General features: G+C 21.8%; 4 protein-coding genes across 4 annotated transcripts; 3 read left to right on the forward strand and 1 right to left on the reverse strand.

The window, feature by feature from the left end:
* Window positions 1-383: 383 nt before the first annotated feature.
* On the forward strand, window positions 384-686 carry DICPUDRAFT_151306 (uncharacterized protein; the record flags this gene model as incomplete). Its single annotated transcript, XM_003287182.1, has 1 exon — window positions 384-686. The coding sequence occupies one exon, from the start codon at window positions 384-386 to the stop codon at window positions 684-686; it is 303 nt and encodes a 100-aa protein (XP_003287230.1).
* Window positions 687-4,170: 3,484 nt separating this feature from the next.
* On the forward strand, window positions 4,171-4,855 carry DICPUDRAFT_78086 (uncharacterized protein; the record flags this gene model as incomplete). The annotated part of the gene is made up of 4 exons (XM_003287183.1): window positions 4,171-4,298; window positions 4,367-4,417; window positions 4,488-4,638; window positions 4,850-4,855. 4 exons carry the CDS (start codon window positions 4,171-4,173, stop codon window positions 4,853-4,855), a joined length of 336 nt encoding a protein of 111 aa, XP_003287231.1.
* Window positions 4,856-8,029: 3,174 nt separating this feature from the next.
* On the forward strand, window positions 8,030-8,353 carry DICPUDRAFT_11430 (uncharacterized protein; the record flags this gene model as incomplete). Its single annotated transcript, XM_003287184.1, has 1 exon — window positions 8,030-8,353. A coding segment is annotated over one exon (324 nt), but the record flags the coding sequence as incomplete, so codon positions are not given.
* A 3,657-nt stretch (window positions 8,354-12,010) lies between these two features.
* DICPUDRAFT_78088 (uncharacterized protein) lies at window positions 12,011-14,482 on the reverse strand (the record flags this gene model as incomplete). Its single annotated transcript, XM_003287194.1, has 1 exon — window positions 12,011-14,482. One exon carries the CDS (start codon window positions 14,480-14,482, stop codon window positions 12,011-12,013), a length of 2,472 nt encoding a protein of 823 aa, XP_003287242.1.
* Between the last annotated feature and the right edge of the window lie 152 nt (window positions 14,483-14,634).

Raw genomic sequence — 14,634 nt, forward strand, 5'->3', positions numbered from 1 at the left:
AACATTCCGATATTGCTGTTTATTTTTTAGATGAATTTAATTTAAAAAGAAATAAAAACAAGATACAACAATAACCAATTTTTTATTATTATGATAATTAAAGCAATTTTTGGATTTTTTTTATATCCATCTTTAATATTCGAGAATTGCCCAAAATTGTTTTTATTAATTTTTTTTTTTTTTTTTTTTTATTTCTTTAAATTTTATTATTTAGATAGCAATTTGATCAATTTCAATTTTATTATTAAAGTTATTCAATTCATATATTAATCAAATAATTTTTCATATTTTAAATAGGTATAATTTTAGTACTGTATTCTTTATATTTAATTATTTTCCCATTTACTAATTTTTTTTTTTTTTTAATAAATTTAATCAGAAAAATGGCACGTGGTAAATATAAAAGAAGGGCAACAAATAGAAAGGTTGTAGTAAAAGAGGAGCCAGCTACAAATATTATAGTTGTAGAAAAAAGAAAGAAGGGCAGACCACCCAAAGAAAAGCCAGAGGCCTGCCATGTTTGCAGAGTTAGAGCTACTCCAGAGTGGAGAAATGGATGGTTAGATTTGAAGGGTACATCTACCAAAGTACCCATGTGCAATGCATGTGGGCTCCACAATGCAAAACAAAGAAAAATAGGGATAATCTCTAGGGAGCAGCATAGCATCCAAAAATTATTAAATTAATTCAATAAAATTTCTTTTTTTATTTATAGTATTTATCTATAAAAATCCAAATTTTTAAAAATCAAATTCCAAAATTTCATTTTTTCGCTTTTTTTCATATGTATAACATTTTATATTTGTAAATATATTATTTTTTATTTTTGTTTCATAATTTATATGGTTTTGTAGGAAATTATTTGTTGTGTTAATTTGTGTATCAGGTGTGTTTTGATCAATTTAAAAAAAATAAAATTAAAAAAATAGAAAAAATAATAATCAAATCTTTTATTGCTTGTAAATATTTCATTTATTATTTTTATTATACATGAGAAATATGATTTAATTTATAATTATTTATTATATAAAGATGAATATAAATTATAAATTTAAAAAAAAAATATATAAAATTTAAAAAAAAAAAAATAAGAAAAGACAATGTTTTGTTTGTAATATCTTTATTTAAAATATTTTATCAATTATATAAATATGAGAATGTAGAAAGTATTTATATATATATGATTGCCCTTTAAAAAGATGGTGAATAGTTAAAATACAGGACTTCTAGATAAATAAATAATAATAAAATAATGAGTACGAATTTGGGTTGGTTGAATGAGATAATGGATCTATACCACAAATTGATATAACCATTCTCCTATTACTACTTGATCTTGAAACTCCTAAACCTAAACATAATTTCTTTAAAGTTGAATAATTTAATTTATCCATTGTTATTTATTTATTTAATTTAAATTCTTTGAAGGGATTTGAAACATAATGGACACCAAATAATATGAATACTGGTGTTAGAAAATGGTTTCAAATAAATAAATATATAAAGTATTATTAATATTTTGTATTTATATTAAAATTTGGTTTGGTTTTGGAGTAAAAAAAAAAAAAAAAAAAAAAAAAAAAAAAAAAAAAAGGAAAATTAATTTTTTTCAATTTTTTAAATAACTTTTTATTTATATATAGATTAATAAATACCTAAATATTTAATCATTTTGTTATGGTTTTCTTGTAAAGATACTTTATCACTTTGAGAAGTCGTCAGGAATTTCTAATTACTTTTTAAATAAAATAAACCAAAATAGCAATAATTAACATAGAAATGATATTTTAGAGATCAAAATAATATGATCATACAGTATTTAAACAAATAGTATTCTTATAATTTATTTGTTTGTTTTTATGTTTTAATTTTGTGTAATTTTTTCAATTCACACTGTAATTGTTTTCATTATATTTCAAAAACCAAAAAACAAAAACTAATGGGAACAACAAAAAAAAGTTGATAGAACACGTGAAGCAGAATAAAGATTTTGGTATGTATAATATAATATTAACAATAGATAATAATTAGTCTTAGATGTAAAATAGATCACACATGCGAATGGAGAAAAGGCAAGGTATTTAACCATTTTAAAAAAATATTAACTGTTTAAATATACTATAATTTTTTATTTATTCACCCAACAGTGATTATTTTTTTGTAACAGTTGCAATATACAGTTTTGAAAGGCTACTAAAGTTCTTGCATTTTATAAATATATATAAAGTGTATCATTTTTTAGAATATCAATTTAGAAATTAGAATATAAACCCTCCGGAAGTTACTATTATAGACAATGTTTCCCCCTTTTCTAATTTGTTTTAATATATGAATCTAGTAAAAGATTAGAGTCATAGATCTTTTATCATGGTAGTTATCAATATCAGGCTTCATCCATTAACATATGATTTTCCCATTATTCCACAGTCGAGTTTGCACGTTGATCAATGCCGGTGATGGATGTTATTACTGCTGGACTAACAGGATCTAAGTGTTATTTATACTAAAAATTGCCAAAAATGCTTCTTTTTTATTTTATTCAAAAACACAGAAGGTTAAACCAATTATAACGTTGCAATAAAAAAAAAATAAAAAAAATAAAAAAAATGAAAAAAATTAAAAAAATTTTAAATTAAATATTTTTTTTTTATATTTTTTACATTTTTTTCAAAACAATAAAATAGTTTTATAAATAAAAAATATGTAAAAAGTTTATCAAATTTTGTTTATACTTATTAACAGTTAGTTTGTATAAAGAAAATAGTATGTAAATCTAATTACGTTAGTAATATAAGTAACGCTCACAGTTTATTTTTTTATGTTTTGTATTTGTTGTTTTAATTGTAGTTATCATAATGTTGTCATTTTTTTATCTTTCCGATATGTTTTTTTATTATTATTGTATATTTTTATAATTTCAACAAATCATTCACACCCAACCAATTAAAAAATAAATAATGGGCACTAGTGGTTATATAGCGGCGTGCCAAAAAAAAACAAAATTTTTTTCAAACACACAAACATCAACAAACTCACACACAGAACATCACACATTTGTCTATACTATTTATTATCAATTTGATGTTATAATGAAGCAATAACAAATTTAATTATAATTTAAAAAAAAAAAATATAAAAAAAAAAAATAGTTTTAAAATCAAAAATAACAATATATTTTTTTATATTGTGTTCACAATATTATTTTGTCTCAAAAAACAAAGATGATAATAAAGAAAAGAAAAAATAAAGATAAAAATAGAATAAGCTTTAAATAATCCAAACATTAATTTTTGTTATAATTTAAAACAATAGTATTCTTAGATTATTGCTTTTGTTTTTATATATTTGTTTTTATATATTTGTTTTTTTGTGTATGGAACATTATGTTTTTAGTTTACATTATAATTATTCCAACATTGTAAATTTAAGTGTTATGTTTTTGATATGTAGATAAAAAAAATATTAAAGGAATAATAAATCTAACTTTTTTATATGTACGAAATTGTTTCATCATAAACAAATTAGGAAAGTGGTATTTGCATATTATTTTTTATTATAATTTAAATTTATTTTTTTTGTTTTTTTTTAATATTAATATTGTTATTATATTAGGTGGTGTGTTGATGTGATTAAATTTTTCACAAAGTAATAACTATCTAAACACAAAAAATATTTTTACTCACCCCTTTTCACCCACTCATAACAACATTAAGCAAAAATAAACAGAAACTAAAAATAGAATCACAAGTAAAAAAAAATACAATCACAAGTAAGAAAAAAAAAACAACTTAAAAAAAAAAAAAAACAACTTAAAAAAAACAACTTAAAAAAAAAACAACTTAAAAAAAAAACAACTTAAAAAAATAAACACTCAAACACACAAATACTCCCCTCAATGAATGTTCAACCATAATCATATAAACTGGTATATCAAAATTATATCATATTCAATAATATAATTAATATAACAATAATACTAAATTATAGTTACCAATTTAAATCAAATCTAAAAAAATAATAAAATAAAAAACTATAATTAAAGATTACATAAATATTATTATTTTTTTAAATTATATTTGGATTTATAATTATTTTTAATTTTTTCTCAAAAAAAAAAAGATATAAAAACTGTTTCATATCTTTTAAAATACATATATTCAAACAACAAATATGGAATCATCAAATACCAAAAAAAAAAAACCAGTAAAAGTTAATAAAATAAAAAGAAGATATATTCCAATTGATAGTTCACTAAAGAAAAAAGAACATAAACTACCTGAAACAGTGCCAAAATTTTGGTATGTATATTTTCATTATAAAAAAATTATTTTAAAAAATTTATTACTAACAATAGAAAATAAAATAGTAGAAGATGTGAAGGAACAAATAAATCATGTAAATGGAGAAGAGGACCTGTGTAAGTATTCTTTTTAAAAATAAAAACTATTTAAATAGACTATTAATTTTTTTTTAATTCTTTTTCATAGCTATTATTTTTTATGCGATTATTGCCATACTCAATATAAAAATATTCTGGAGTTTATTTCACCAGGCAAAACAGAGTATGAATATCTCATGTACAGCCACATTGTCCCTCATGTTGATGACGCATTAATGACAGTGGATTGGTTTGATCAAGTAATACAAGGCTTAGGGCCCCAAGCAATAAAAAACATATTTTTTTAATAAAAAAAATAAATCTTTTATATTTTCATATTAATTCCAATATTACTTTTAAAATGCAAACAATACTAAATAAAAAATTAAAATTAAAAAGCAACTATAAATTAAATATAATTAAACTAAAATAATTTAATTTTATATTTTATTTTTATTTTATTTAATAAAGAAATGATTTAAATTTTTTTAAAATAATAGAGATAGCAATTTGCAAGCACCACTTATTTGAATGAGTTTGTTTATTTTTTTACTCTGTAGATAATGTATTTTTAGTAATTTTATAAATAAAAAATAGGTATTTTTATATATTTACACTCTTTTTTTTTTTTTTGTTTCATTTTGATTGGTACGGTTCAGAAGATGATGGTTTTGGTGGCTTTGGAATTTTGTAATCACATAACTCTAATATTGAAACTTTTGGTAGTTTTATATTGTTATAACAGTAGCTAATGTCGTGATCAGCTACATAAATAGTTTGCTGCTTACATCATCAACTTAAATTTCATAATTTGATTTATCGTCTGTATTTTGTAAGATTATCATTTTTATTCTTTATCTTTTTTTTTCAATGATGGTCATTTTGATAAATATTTTACAGGCGAAAGAAAGAGTAATAATGACTTTTATTATTAATAATGAACGGAAATGTTCATCAAATAATTAAAATCTTTTTTTTTAAAAAAAATTCAATAAAAAATAATATATTTAAAAATAATTTCTTTCATAAAAAAATACACATTCAAGAATCTTATTCAAGACAAGTGTTAGAAGGGGTGGGTTAATGCAATGTTTAGGGGAAACATTGTTTATGATAGTTCAAGCTCTATTTCATTTACCCAGCCGATAAGATTCTAAACTCTCTCTTGAATATATACAAAACGATACACAATTAACTTAAGAATACTATGCTGATAAAAATAAAGTGCCTGAAAGGATACCAATCAATTCACATGATAACTGTAGTTCGCATACAGCAAAGATAGTGAAACAATATTTACAAGAGATTCAAGTTGACCATTATGGCCCATATATAAATACAACTGAAAATCTTTGGTCAATTGTTAAAGAACGGCTATCAAAAAAGATGTTTCATGACCCATCACAAGACATAGTTAGGGTATGTCAAGATGCATTTCATTTAATTGAAATATTTATTATAGAATCATAATATGAATCACTCCCTGACCGAATGGATTGTGGTCTTCTGCTGTTATTCTCATTTTTATGTTCAAGTCTAAGAATAGACAAAGTAGAAGGAGTAATTGTACAAACATTAACCTCCGCATATACTGTAAAAATTAAAAAACTATTTTTTGAAAACTTTATAAATAAAAAAAAACTATAATTTATATAAAATTAAATTTATTTAAAAATATATCATTGATAGATAAAAATATTATAATATAACTCTTTATAATAAACTAATAAAAAAATTATATTGTTGATGATAATAATAATATTGATGTTGATAATATAAATTTTTTATAACACACAAAAGCTCAAAAAAAAAAAAATTTTAATTTTTAAATTTTTTTTTGGGGATGTGATATTGGAGGTAGTGTATTTTTGATTAACACACAATAAACACTTTAACACACCTACACACCAGTTTTTTTTATTTTTATTTTCGATTGAACTCAACAATTACCACACAAACACATTACTAAAAATATAAATATAATTACAAAAAACTTTTTTTTTAATATGCAAAATAATATTATTGTAAATTAATTATTTATTCAACAAAAATAAAAAATATTAAATATTAAATAAATATTAAATAATAATAAATAAAAAAACTTATTTTTTTCAAAAAAAATGCATCAATTTTTTATTTTTTTTAATTTTTTAATTTTTTTTTTACAAAATATTATCGCTCTATTGTATTTAAATTAAATCACTCCCATTACAGTCATAAGTTGCAAATATTCAATAATGGCCTCATACATTGCGAATAATGTAATAGAAAATAAACTCCGTTAAATTTTTCTAAATTTGTAAATAAAAAAATTAACTCAAAATTTGGATAAAAATATATGTAAATATTATTTTTTATTTTTTTTTTTTTCACACACCAAACAAGAAAAACAAGAACCAATAAAATAAATATGCATAAATGATATATTTGCTATACTTTATCATTCAAAAATAATAAATAAATAAATAAATAAATAAAAAAAAATTAATAATAAAACCAATAAATAATATATAAACAATTATATTTTTACCCCTTCATATAGCACATACCACAGTTATAAGCACATTTATCAACCCTTTGATTGTTGACAATAAAAAAAATTTGTTGTAATTGCAGTAATAAATAATAAAACAACACTATAACAATAATAATAACAAAAATATATCTATGGTGATATTCAAAAAAACATTTATTACCAAATCCTAATAGAAATTAACAATAATTAAATTAAGTTTGGAAATTTTTTTTTATTCACCTATCATATATATAATTGGCCCAAAAAGTAAAAATAATTTAATAAAAATAATTAAATAATAATTTTTCTTTACTTTAATATTTTTAAAAAAATTATAAATAATAATTACTTTTTTTTTATTTCATCATTATAAATCAAATCAAAACATTTAATTAAACTAAAAAAAAAAAAAATGGACAGCTCCTATATTAATACCGTAAATGATGACAAAAAATCTGTAAGAAATAAATATATATAATAAATTTGTTTTAGATTACTAATTTTTTTTTTTTTTTTAAATTATAATTTTTTAGGTTGAACCATTATCTTATGTTTTGAGTAATAGTTTCCCAGGAAATGCTCACCATATTATTAAATTCCAAACCAACTATTATGAAAAAGGAAGCAAAGATAATCGTTATTCAAATTTCGATTATCCGCTACACAACATCAGTACGGATGATCCCAAAGGTTGTGGCTATGAACTCCCGCCAATTAAAAGTAATGTCGTTTATGTATATAATTACTATAATTACACCTCTAGTACATCATGTATTAGTCTAGGAAATCCTTTAATTTTTCATTATTACAAAAAATCTTGTTTTAGAAACGCCATTATGAATGGTTCTAAAAATAGTGATGATAATTTTTTATATAATTTATATAATGGCTATAATCACCACCCTATTCAAGGTGCAACATCAGTTCCAACATCAATGGTATCATCTGCACCAGCTGCCACACCAATGGTATCACCAGCAACATCTGGACCAATGTCATCACTAGTAACATCTGCACCAATGATACTATCACCAGGCCCTTTGGTTTTACCTGCCCCAATCGTAACATACTCAACACCAATGGCAACATATACACCAATGGAAACATCCGGACTGATTCTAGCTTCAAAACCGCTTACAACTCCTCCATCAATGGTATCACCAGCACCAATCGTAACATCTGCACCAATGGTATCACCAGGCCCTATGGTATCACCAGCACCAATCGTAACATATACACTAATGGGAATACCCGGACTGATTCTAGCTTCAAAACCGCTTACAACTCCTCAACCAATGGTATCACCAGCACCAAGAGTAACATCTGCACCAATGGTATCACCAGGCCCTATGGTATCACCAACACCAATGGTATCACCAACACCAATGGTACCACTAGCACCAAGAGTAACATCCGCACCAATGGTAACATATACATCGATGTCATCGCCAGCACCAATGGCAACATATACACCAATGGAAGTTCCGCACCGATGGTAGCTTCAACACCGTTTACAACTCCTCCATCAATAGTAACACTCTTCCAATGATTCCCCCAGCTTACCCAGGTATTTATAACCATTTTTTTGATTGTGCACCAACAACTAGCCGGGGTGACTATTTTGTTGGATTGCGATGATGAATGTTCCCCAGTTAAAAAATATTCCAGTAAAAGATCAAAGGATTTTGCTTTTTCACAATTCCATCAATATGATTTCATAGAAGTGATTAATGATGGGAATCATGGCTCCATTCACAAAACCAAAGCAAAAAAGCATCCAAAGATAGAAATTCACAAAGAACCAGGTTGCTCTTCATGTCTAAGTCAGCTTTCTGTTACTTGGAGAAAGAGTAAAAAAATCAAATGTAAGATTACATCCAAGCCCCTTTATCTTTACAATGCTTGTGTCAAAATTAAATCAGAAAATGAAGCAGCTTCAAAATCAAAATTATAATATTTTTTAATAAACTAAATAAATAAATTAGAAGTTTTTTTTATCATTTTACATTGTTTATTTTTTTTAAAATGAAAACTATAGTTTCTTCAAAATTAGAAAGTTATTTCTCATTTGACCAAAATAACCACTTTCATTAGATTCACATAATTGAATTAGCAACTTGATTTACTCTAAAGCAGTTGGTGCCCATAACTCTTTAATTGTTTTGTTAACATCTTTATAAATGAAATCCATATCTGTTTTCTTTTCATCTGTACCAAATCCTTCATAATGTAAAGTTCTATGAATTGCTTTTAATTTTAATATCCATTTGATTTTTATTATAATTGATATTACTTGGGTGTGTGCGTAAAATCTGGAATAAAACAATTTAGATCTAAATTAAATTGTTCATTTTCAAAAGATTCTTCCTCACCATCTCATTGTCATCAATATCATCTTGTGGAAAAAAAATTTCATTTATACCCAGACATATTCATCAAATAAAATTTCTTTTCCATAAATTAATTCTCTAACTATTAGTCGATAATTGTCAAAACTTTTATCTGGTATATGATTACTAAAAACTAAACTAAACTGCATATGCATTGCTAGAATCTTTTTTTTTTAAATTGAAATTAATGAATTTAATAAAATAAAAAAATTAAAAAAAAATTAAAAAAAAAATTAAAAAAAAATTAAAAAAATAAATAAATAAATAAATTTATTAAATTATAAATTAATAACTCTTTCTAATCATTAAATTCATTGATAATCAGCTTCAATTCGAAAACAATAATAATAATTGATAGTATTGGATTCTTTTGGGGTTTTTTATTTTTTTTTTCACTCACCAATTTCTATGTATTTATAATATTAATTTTAAAAATAATTATGGTGTTTTAAAAACCAATTTTTTTTTTTTAATAATATTAATTAATAATTGGTTTCCTCCACCTACTTTATATTGAACCATTTGGGAAGAGTGGTTCATATAATGATACTCAATTGTAATTTTAATCTAACTGTTTTTTTATCAATATAAATAAAAAAGAGGGGAATTTTTTTGCATATAATTTTAATGTATTTATTTTTTAAAATTAATATAAAAAATTATTACAATGGTTTTAATTTTTTTAAAAAAACACCAATTTTTATTTAATGTGTATTTATTTTAAAATTAATAAGAGAAATGATTTCAGGAGTTTTTTAAACACTGAATTTTTCTTTTTTTAATCATTTTTAATAATAATCTTATTATATCTTTTTGATCTGGTGATTTTTTTAAAAAAAATTTTTTTTTTGATTTTTCATTTTGCTAAAAAAATTTTATTAACAAGAACCCATATAATAATTTTTTAAAAAGGCATCATATGGTATGGTGAAATTTAATTTAGAAATTAGAAATAATAACATCAAAAAATATTTAAAAAAACAATAAAAAAGAAAAATAAAATAAAAAAAAACAAATAAATTTTATTATTTCATTTTTTTTTTTTTTATTAAACGATAATCAAATTTTTTTGGATGGCGAAAAAAAAAATGGGTTTCCAATTTAAAAAAAAATTAAAAAAAATATTAGAGTTTCCCCAAATTTACCGTTTTTTTTTTTTGCAAAAAAAAAAAAAAAAAAAAATATATTTGAAAAATAAATAAAAAAAAATTTTAATTAAAATTATTTAAATAAAATTTGGAAGATATATTTATTTAATTGTTGGTTTGTTTGTTTTGGCCGATGGTTTGCTTATTTTAATCCTATTGGTAGCAAATGGTAAAAAGATATGTTTCCGAACATACCAAACAAAGTTAATTTTTTTTCTTTATATTGAAAAATATTTAAATTGACCATTTTTATTTTTTTAAAAAATAAATATATTTGATCAAATGAATGGATAATAATAAATATTTAAAAAAAAAAGAAAAAAAAAAAAAATAAAAGTAAAAGTGAAATTGAAAGTGAAATTGAAAATGAAAGTGAAAATGAAAGTGAAGGTGACAAAAAAAAAAAAAAAAAAAAAAAAAAAAAAATCAATAAATCAATTAATCAATTTATCAATTTATCAATTTATCAATTTATCAATTTATCAATTTATCAATTTATCAATTTATCAATTTATCAATAAATTAATTATCTATATTAAAATCCATATTAATAAATTTTGTTTTAAATCTTATTTTTTTAATTTTTTTTTTAATTTTTTTAGTTTTTTTTTTTTTTTTAATTTTTTTAATTTTTTTTTGCGAAAATTTGTATGTGGCAGATTATTTCGTGTGAAATTTCAAAATTCTAATATTTGAAAAAAAAAAAAACGAAATATTTAAGCAATTTTATGCAAAAAAATGAAAATGTGACAAAAAATGATAACGAAAAGAGTAGGTTAAAGTAACAATCAATAAAATAATCATTAAATTATAATTAAACACTAATTTAAATTTTATATTTATTATTAGAGTTACTGGTAATTACAATTGATCATATAATTTTCAATGATAATAATACAAGGTCACAATATCAAAGTCAACAATAATAATTTTTTTAGCTTGGTTAAATGGTATAAAGTTTATGAAGATCAATGTTTTACCCCGTGAATATTAAGGTGGTAATATTTTATGGAAATTGTGAGATAAATTCAAGTATATTTGGCATTTTCCTTGAACATCTTTTATCGAAAATCTTGAAATCAAACTCAAGCTCAAACTCAAACTCAAACTCAAACTCATAACTCAGCGAATTTGGTTTCTTTTATCAACCATATCTTCTTCACAGACAGTTTGTGTTTGTGTTTATGTATCAGGTTGTGTTTGAGATTGAGATTGAGATTGGGTTTTATAAAGTTCAATAATGAACCAAACCCAAACTCAGAGTTAGAAAATCAAAATTAAAATTTGATGTGGCTGGTGTCTTTATGCTCAAAATAGTGAATATACAGCAACAGAATTGTAATGTAAAAGGATAAGATGTTTTATTCAAGGCCAAATATTTGAAAATGAAATATAAATACATATTATCCACAATTAAATAAAAAATATAAAAAATAATTTGAAAAAAAAATAAATAAAAAAATAGAACTATATTTATCAAATAAAAAAAAAAATAAAAAAAAAAATAAAAAACAATAAAAATATTTTTAAACAAAAAAATAAAAACAAATTTTGATAAAATATAATTTAAAATTATCAATTAGTTTAATAAAATTATTTTTATTTTTTTTGTATTATATTTATAACAGACAATTTTTGTATCGCCCAAATCATTATTAGAAATTAAATGGGTAGCACCAATAAAATTTTCCGCTAGGGGATTACGAAAAGGAGTTTTGGTTAATATTCTATAACTACTATCACTTAGTTCAAGATAAAAAGGTTGATTTTCATTTAGAGGTTTTTTGAAAATTCGGACTACTGATAAATCTGCTATTGAATATATTATTCCTTTAACATATTCATGATTGAAATCTGAATATGTTAAATGTTTTAATAAATTTAAAAAAACACGGACTTTAAATTTAAAAACTAGATCTAGGAATATTTGTTCTTTTAACTTTGAATTTAAATCTAAGTTTTGATATAAAAATTTTGTACGACCACAATAGTATAAAAGCATTTCCCAACTAGTAAAGCGTTTAATTTTTATTTCATACTTTTCATTATTTGCATTGATTCCAGACTTAATCGTTAATTCTTCATTTAATAAGTTTGATTGAATATAACCATCTGATAGGTCTTGAAAGATCCAATATATTAATTTATAGGATTGATTGAGTTTATTTTTTAAAATTGTTTCAATATCAAAGTATTCTGAAATTCCATATATTTTTAGGTGCTTATCTAGCAATGATATTGCAGAATCCTGGTTAAAATACTTCAATTTTACAAAATATGATTTATATCTATTTATTGAGTTTTGAGGATGCATTGAATTGTATGCAAAATTATAAACTGTTGGATTGTCGATTGCTCTTTCTAATCTTTCGAAAAAATCTTTACTTGGAGTATTTTTTAAGTCTGATTTAGGAAAATGCAATAAAACTATAAACTTTCTTGAAATACTTTTCATTAAATTTTCGAAATGGCCCATAACTTTGCTGTTGGTGTATATCCAAAGTATATTATCGTCAATAAACATTAATTCTTGATGTTTATTGAAAAAGTGGTCCAATATCTCGGTCTTGGTAATATTTCTAAGATGATTTATAAGATAGCCGTATAAGCAACCCCCTTTACGCTTGATCATGAGATCTATTGGAACCAAATTATTGCTTGAAAAAATGGCCTCTTCAACCACTCCTTTTATATAAGATATGGGTAAGAATTTAATTAGTTTAATTTGAAAATCAATGAATTCATCACTTTTTATAAATGTGGGTGGTACATTAGACGGGTACACAAATTCTCTTCTATCTGAATAAATTCGTTCAATTTTATACTTGCCTCTAAAGTATATATGATAACTAGTTGGTTTAGAAAGAGGTTTTTTGTATTTTTCAGCATATATTGAATATATATATTTGAGAAAGTAGTAGGTTTTTTCTTTCAAAAATTTATCTTTAGATTGTGATATTTCATTAATAGTTGAGTTTAAATATATTGTACTAGATTTAATTGTATCTAATGAGTTAAATAGTAGTTCTTTTATAAAAATGTGTTTTGGTTTTGGTTGGATATTGTCATCGATACAAAACAAGATAAAACTTATGAGCCATTTGAGTTTTTGTGAATATTGAAAATTCGTAATCATATCAAATACTGATATCGTTTCAATAACTTTAACTCCATTTGATTCTACAAATTCTTTCATCTTAAGATTTTTTTTGATGCTTTTACCGAAATACGTAACTTTCACTGAAATTTTACTTTTATCTAATTTAAAAATTTTAAAGAATTCCAGAAATGCGATTTTATTATGATACTTCACAAATGTTTGTACCCATGATGAATAATCAACATTTTGGTGGTAATATATTGAAAATAGTTGTCTATAGAATTCTCTATTCTCTTTAGTATCTTGGGTGATTACACTAATGATTAATTCTAATTTAAAATCTGAAAATACAAATTTTCCACTTTTTACCATATCTCTAATAATTGCTTCTCCATTACTAAATTTGGTTAAAATATGACCGGAATCTTTTAAATCTCTATAATTGAATAGCTCTTTGAATTTGAAATTTGAAAATATTTTATTGAATAAAATTTTATTTTTAAATATCTTCCAAAATGCAATTTCACCGGGGTTATTATTTTCTTTATTTGATGTAAAAACCAAACTGGGTGTATTTGTTGATGTATAAATATTATCAAATTCTGAACTGATATCAGTACTTTTATATTTTTTATTTGATATTAATTTATCATTATTATTATTATTATTATTATTATTATTACTATTTTTATTATAATTATAAATATTGTTGTTTATACTATTATTATTATTATTATTATTATTTTTATTATTATTATTATTATTATTATTATTGTTATTTTTTTTATTTTTTATTTCATTTGATAACATGGGTGTTAATTGATTATTATTATTAATATTATAATAATAATTATTGTTATTGTTATTTTTATTATTATTATTATTATTATTATTATTAGTATAGTTCTTGTTATTGTTTGTTATTTTGTCATTTTTTCTTTTAAGATCCATGGTGTGGAGATTAAATATATATATATTAATTTTATATTTATATAAATAACAATAAAATATAAAATTAAATGTGGAAAAAAAAATTGAAAAAAAAATTAAAAAAAAAATTTTATTTAAATTTTTAATTTATATAAAGAAATTAATATAAAGTT

This window comes from Dictyostelium purpureum, assembly GCF_000190715.1.
Source record: "Dictyostelium purpureum unplaced genomic scaffold DICPUscaffold_93, whole genome shotgun sequence".
NCBI classification, from domain to species: domain Eukaryota; phylum Evosea; class Eumycetozoa; order Dictyosteliales; family Dictyosteliaceae; genus Dictyostelium; species Dictyostelium purpureum.